This window comes from Bos indicus x Bos taurus, chromosome 8 (assembly GCF_003369695.1).
Source record: "Bos indicus x Bos taurus breed Angus x Brahman F1 hybrid chromosome 8, Bos_hybrid_MaternalHap_v2.0, whole genome shotgun sequence".
Taxonomy (NCBI): domain Eukaryota; kingdom Metazoa; phylum Chordata; class Mammalia; order Artiodactyla; family Bovidae; genus Bos; species Bos indicus x Bos taurus.
This window is the reverse complement of record NC_040083.1, coordinates 83,982,707-83,990,154: the sequence shown is the minus strand read 5'-3', so window position 1 is coordinate 83,990,154 and position 7,448 is coordinate 83,982,707. Positions and strand designations below refer to the sequence as shown.

Here is a 7,448-nt window from a genome sequence, read left to right as displayed (position 1 = left end):
GGAAAAGCACACCAATTATACTTCTCTACTTGCCTTAAAAACATGTCAAGGAAAGTCAGCTTGAAAATGGAACCAGTGCTCACATTTCCCACAGCTCATCCTAATGTATAAGTAAATGGCCATATGATATGATTTATTATCATAACTGCCAGCATGCTCCTCAATTATTACTCTATTTTACCAATTCTGAAGAAGAGCTATTTAACTGTTCTTGTTCAAGAGCACCTGCAAGTAAACAACATGATCCTGAGAACTCCTCAAGGGACCACAGTACAGTACAGAAATCAGCATGCTTCGTTCTAAAGAAAATCCTATGCTTGACAGATTAGCTCAACCAAATAAAATGCAAATGATGATGACGATGATTTAAACAAAGAATCCAAAATAAATGAGTGTTAGCACCAGTCATAAAAACAATAGTCATGACAAAAGTCATGACTCAGGATTTTGAGGAAACCTGAACCTTGCCATATTATTCATGTGAACTCTTTTAGAACTGATTTCTGTGTGGATCCCTGCTGTCAGTAATTTGATCCTATCCAGCTAAGCATGAGTCAGAGGATTACAACGTAGCCAAACATAATTCTAGCTATGACAAACAAAAACAGGGAGTTTTAAAAATGTCTTTGAATGTATCTGCATTAGGCCTAAGAAGCATTACTTTATAAGAATCAGACCTCAATATTTAAACTTGAAATATACAATAAATAAGAAGCTTAAATACAGAGAGTGATTTAGAATGTAAAGATTACATTATGACATTATAAGGCTTCTAAGCTCATATTCTTTACTAGCATTTAGCATTTTACTTCAAGTATCCTTGACAGATTAATTTTTCAAAATGTATATTATAAAATAAATATGACTATAATTATTTTTCTTTCAGTGAAAATGGTTCACTGATTTCTACAGAAGCATTCCTCCTCTATTTATTGCAAACAAATGCAAATCCCAGAAGCCAATAAAAATATTTTCTATTGTTTGAAAACTTTAAGAATGTTATCTTAAATCCCCAAATTGACATCAGCTTCACTTTCCATATATGTTTAAATTGAAAGACTTTAGACTCTACCTTGAAATGTTTAAATGTGCGCTTACGATAGTCACACCACTCCACAAAGAAGCGTAGGCTTCGGAAAAACATAAGCAGATCTCTTTTTTCTTCTGCTCTGTAGAAATACAAGGTTCTATGATTAATAAATATCATTAAATGAACCCCCCCCCCAATCTGGCTTTATTTTATTATTGCCTTTTACAGACCTGACACTAAAGCTTGAAAAGTACTTGCTTGATATATTTCTATATACCAAACTCTGCATTTTTGAGTATGTGCCCCTGTGTGATTTCTCAGACTGGAATTCACTTTTCTCCATTTTCAAATGTTTAAATTCTACCCATCTTTCAAGACATCACACAAATGCCACATCCTCCTTGATACCTCATTTGATGATCCATGGTATAACAAAGAATATATCTGGTCTTAGTTACTAGTTCCTAGTCATTATTTCATGCAAGGATGGGCACAAAAAAGGACAGAAATGATAAGAACCTAACAGAAGAAGAAGAGATTAAGAAGAGGTGGCAAGGATACACGTAAGATATACAAAAAAAGTCTTAACGATCACGAAAACTCTATGGCATGGTCACTCACCTAGAGCCAGACATCTTGGGGTGTGAAGTCAAGTGGGCCTTAGGAAGTATTACTGCAAACAAAGCTAGTGAAGGTGATGGAATTCCAGCTGAGCTATTTCAAATCCTAAAAGATGATGCTTTAAAAGTGCTGCACTCAATATGCCAGCAAATATGGAAAACTCAGCAGTGGCCACAGGACTGGAATAGGTCAGTTTTCATTCCAATCCCAAAGAGACATAATGCCAAAGAATATTCAAACTCCTGTACAGTAGTTGTATGGTGAGGACAGTTATGAGCACAGATTGTGCTCATTTTATGTGCTAAGCCAGGTAATGCTCAAAATCCTTCAAGTTAGGTTTCAACAGTACATGAACTGAGAACTTCCAGATGTATAAGCTGGATTTAGAAAAGGCAGAGGAACAGAGATCAAACTGCCAACATCCATTGGATCACAGAGAAAGCAAAGGAATTCTAGAAAACATCTACTTCTGCTTCATTGACTATGCTAAAGCCTTTAACTATGTGGATTTCAACAAACTGTGGAAAATTCTTAAACAGATGGTAATACAAGAACACCTTACCTGTTTCCTAAGAAACATGATGCAAGTCAAGAAGCAAGTTAGAACCAGACATGGAACAATGAACTGGTTCAAACTGGGAAACGAGTATGACAAGGTTATATACTGTCACCCTGTTTATCTAATTCTATGCAGAGTTCAGTCGCTCAGTCATGTCTGACTCTTTGTGACCCCATGAACTCCGTTATACAATAATGCCTACACAGAAGGCATGACACTACTTTCCATTACTGGGGAAGCACACAGGAAAGGTGTACAGACAAAGACTGGTCCCTGTTAAGAGAACACTGTGTTCAAAGAACTGCAAGGTATTCAGAATGGCTACAGTGAGGAGTAGGAGACAAGTGAAGAGGAAAATATCAGAGATGAGATTAGGACAGTGCCAATTCATTTGTTCACTCATTCCTTAGGCTGAAGTCTTACTATGTACCATCCACTGTATTCAGTTCAGTTGCTCAGTCATGTCTGACTCTCCGTGACCCCATGAATCGCAGCACGCCAGGCCTCCCTGTCCATCAACAACTCCCGGAGGTCACTCAGACTCACGTCCATCGAGTCAGTGATGGCATCCAGCCATCTCATCCTCTGTCGTCCCCTTCTCCTCCTGCCCCTAATCCCTCCCAGCGTCAGAGTCTTTTCCAATGAGTCAACTCTTCGCATGAGGTGGCCAAAGTATTGGAGTTTCAGCTTCAACATCAGTCCCTCCAATGAACACCCAGGACTGATCTCCTTTAGAAAGGACTGGTTGGATCTCCTTACAGTTCAAGGGACTCTCAAGAGTCTTCTCCAACACCACAGTTCAAAAGCATCAATTCTTCAGCGCTCAGCTTTCTTCACAGTTCAACTCTCACATCCATACGTGACTACTGGAAAAATCATAGCCTTGACTAGACAGACCTTTGTTGGCAAAGTAATGTCTCTGCTTTTGAATATGCTATCTAGGTTAGTCATAACTTTCCTTCCAAGGAGTAAACATCTTTTAATTTCATGGCTGAAATCACCATCTGCAGTGATTTTGGAGTCCCCCCCACAAAAAAAAGTCTGACACTGTTTCCACTGTTTCCCCATCTATTTCCCATGACGTGATGAGACCAGATGCCATGATCTTAGTTTTCTGAATGTTGAGCTTTAAGCCAACTTTTTCACTCTCCTCTTTCACTTTCATCAAGAGGCTTTTGAGTTCCTCTTCACTTTCTGCCATAAGGGTGGTGTCATATGCATATCTGAGGTTATTGATATTTCTCCCGGCAATCTTGATTCCAGCTTGTGCTTCTTCCAGTCCAGCGTTTCTCATGATGTACACTGCATATAAGTTAAATAAGCAGGGTGACAATATACAACCTTGACGTACTCCTTTTCCTATTTGGAACCAGTCTGTTGTTCCATGTCCAGTTCTAAATGTTGCTTCCTGACCTGCATACAAATTTCTCAAGAGGCAGGTCAGGTGGTCTGGTATTCCCATCTCCTTCAGAATTTTCCAGTTTATTGTGATCCACACAGTCCAAGGCTTTGGCATAGTCAATAAAGCAGAAATAGATGTTTTTTTGGAACTCTCTTGCTTTTTCCATGATTCAGCGGATGTTGGCAATTTGATCTCTGGTTCCTCTGCCTTTTCTAAAACCAGCTTGAACATCCAGAAGTTTATGGTTCATGTATTGCTGAAGCCTGGGTTGGAGAATTTTGAGCATTACTTTACTAGTGTGTGAGATGAGTGCAGTTGTGTGGTAGTTTGAGCATTCTTTGGCATTGCCTTTCTTTGGGATTGGAATGAAAACTGACCTTTTCCAGTCCTGTGGCCACTGCTGAGTTTTCCAAATTTGCTGGCATATTGAGTGTGGCACTTTCACAGCATCATCTTTCAGGATTTGAAATAGCTCAACTGGAATTCCATCACCTCCACTAGCTTTGGTCGTAGTGATGCTTTCTAAGGCCCACTTGACTTCACATTCCAGGATGTCTGGCTCTAGGTGAGTGATCTCACCATCATGGTTATCTTGGTCATGAAGTTTTGTATAGTTCTTCTGTGTATTCTCGCCACGTCTTCTTAATATCTTCCACTTCTGTTAGGTCCATACAATTTCTGTCCTTTATTGATTCCATCTTTGCATGAAATGTTCCCTTGTTAGCTCTAATTTTCTTGAAGAGATCTCTAGTCTTTCCCATTCTGTTGTTTTCTTCTATTTCTTTGCATTGATCACTGAGGAAGGCTTTCTTATCTCTCTTTGCTATTCTTTGGAACTCTGCATTCAGATGCTTATATCTTTCCTTTTCTCCTTTGCTGTTTGCTTCTCTTCTTTTCACAGCTATTTGTAAGGCCTCCTCAGACAGCCATTTTGCCTTTTTGCATTTCTTTTTCATGGGGATGGTCTTGATCCCTGTCTCCTGTACAATGTCACGAACCTCAGTCCATAGTTCATCAGGCACTCTAGCAGATCTAGTCCCTTAAATCTATTTCTCACTTCCACTGTATAATCATAAGGGATTTGATTTAGGTCATACCTGAATGGTCTAGTGGTTTTCCCTACTTTCTTCAAATTAAGTCTGAATTTGGCAATAAGGAGTTCATGATCTGAGTCACAGTCAGCTCCCGGTCTTGTTTTTGCTGACTGTATAGAGCTTCTCCATCTTTGGCTACAAAGAATATAATCAGTCTGATTTTGGTGTGGACCATCTGGTGATGTTCATATATAGAGTCTTCTCTTATGTTGTTGGAAGAGGGTGTTTGTTGTGACCAGTGCATTCTCTTGGCAAAACTCTATTAGCCTTTGCCCTGCTTCATTCCGTACTACAAGGCCAGATTTGCCTGTTACTCCAGGTGTTTCTTGACTTCCTACTTTTGCATTCCAGTCCCCTATAATGAAAAGGACATCTTTTTTGGATGTTAGTTCTAAAAGGTCTTATAGTTCTTCATAGAACTGTTCAACTTCAGCTTCTGAAGTTGGGGCGTTACTGGTTGGGGCATAGGCTTGGATTATCGTGATATTGAATGGTTTGCCTTGGAAATGAACAGAGATCATTCTGTCTATTTTGAGATTGAGGAGCTACCCCACGTCCGAGGTCAGGGGTGGCGGCCGAGAGGAGCTACCACATGCCTGAGGTCAGGGGCAGTGGCTGAGAGGACCTAACCCTCACCCGAGGTCAGGGGCGGCGGCCAAGAGGAGCTACCACATGCCCGAGGTCAGGGGAAGCTGCCAAGAGGAGCAACCCCACGTCCAAGGAGCTATGGCTGTGCAGTAGCAGGAGGGCCGAGAGGAGCTACTCCACGTTCAAGGTCAGGAGGGGCGGCCATGAGGAGATACCCCTCGTCCAAGGTAAGGAGCAGTGGCTGCGCTTTGCTGGAGCAGCCGTGAAGAGATAGCTCATGTCCAAGGTAAGAGAAACCCACGTAAGTGTTGCGAGAGAGCATCAGAGGGCAGACACACTGAAACCATAATCACAGAAAACTAGTCAATCTAATCATACTAGAACCACAGCCTTGTCTAACTCAATGAAACTAAGCCATGCCCGTGGGGCAACCCAAGATGGGCGGGTCATGGTGGAGAGATCTGACAGAACGTGGTCCACTGGAGAAGGGAATGGCAAACCATTTCAGTATTCTTGCCTTGAGAACCCCATGAACAGTATGAAAAGGCAAAATAATAGGATACTGAAAGGAGAACTCCGTGGATCGGTAGGTGCCCAATATGCTACTGGAGATCAGTGGAAAATAACTCCAGAAGGAATGAAGGGATGGAGCCAAAGCGAAAACAATACCCAGTTGTGGATGTGACTAGTAATAGAAGTACTAGTAATAGAATAGATGTGACTGGAATGGGTGAATTTAACTCAGATGACCATTACATCTACTACTGTGGGTAGGAATCTCTTAGAAGAAATGGAGTAGCCCATCATGGTCAACAGAAAAGTCTATGCAGATGAAAGAGAAGAACCTACAACCAAGAATACGCTACCCAGGAAGAGTCTCTTTCAGATACGATGCAGAAATCAAAAGCTCTCCAGACAAGCGAAAGTTAAGAGAATTCAGCACCACCAAACCAGCTTTACAAGAAATGCTAAAGGAACTTCTCTAGGCAGGGAACACAAGAGAAGGAATATTGTGCAGTCTTGCCTCCTTTGTCATAGATTAACTGAACATAGGTGCATGGGCTTATTTCTGGGTTTTGTATCCTACTCCATTGATTTAAAATCCTCAACAAAATACTAGCAATTCTTTTCCAACAATACATTAAAAAGATCATACACTGTGATCAAGTGTGATTCATCCAGGGACACAAGAATTTTTCAACATCTGCCAATCTATCAATGTGATAAACCACATCAACAAATTGAAGAATAAAAACCATATGATCATCTCAATCAGTTCAGTTCAGTAGCTCAGTCATGTCTGACTCTTTGCAACCCCATGAACTGCAGCACGCCAGGCCTCCCTGTCCATCATCAACTCCCGGAGTCCACCCAAACACATGTCCATTGTGTCAGTGATGCCATCCAACCATCTCATCCTCTGTCATCCCCTTCTCCTTCTGCCCTTAATCTTTCCCAGCATCAAGGTCTTTTCAAATGAGTCAGCTCTTCGCATCTGGTGGCCAAAGTATTGGAGTTTCAGCTTCAACATCAGTCCCTCCAATGAACACCCAGGACTGATCTTCTTTAGGATGGACTGGTTGGATCTCCTTGCAGTCCAAGGGACATCTCAATAGGTGTGGAAAAAGTTTTTGACAAAATTCAGCACCAATTTATGATAAAAAAAAAAATCCCCAGAAAGTGGGCATAGAGGGTATATACTTCAACATAATAAAGGCCATATATGACAAGCCTATAGCTAGCATTATACTCAACGGTGAAAAGTTGAAAGCATTCCCTGTCACATCAAGAAAAAGACAAGGATGTCCACTGTCACCACTTTTATTCAACATACTTTTGGAAGTCCTAGGTACAGCAATCAGAGAAGAAAAAGAAGTAAAGTTAATCCAAATTGGATTGCAGATGACATGACAGTATATATGGAGGATCCTAAAGATGGTATCAGAAAACTACTAGAACTCAGCAGTGAATGTGGTAAAGCTGCAAGTTATAAAATTAATACACAAAAATCTGTTGCATTTCTATACACTAACAACGAAAGATGAGAAAGAGAAATTAAAGAAGAAATTCCATTTACCATTGCATCTTACCTAAGAAGACAAAATACCTATACTTCAAAAAGTGTAGGATGCTGGGGAAAGAAATCAAAGAAGA

At 40.6% G+C, this 7,448-nt stretch overlaps 1 protein-coding gene across 1 annotated transcript in view; it reads right to left on the bottom strand.

Annotated features, from left to right (window-relative positions):
• Window positions 1-7,448, bottom strand: part of CENPP (centromere protein P) — a 238,588-nt gene that overhangs the window by 173,329 nt on the left and 57,811 nt on the right. The window contains exon 5 of the mRNA XM_027550308.1: window positions 1,073-1,169. Coding sequence (XP_027406109.1) covers window positions 1,073-1,169 — 97 coding nt within the window. The remainder of the gene's footprint in view (window positions 1-1,072; window positions 1,170-7,448) is intronic.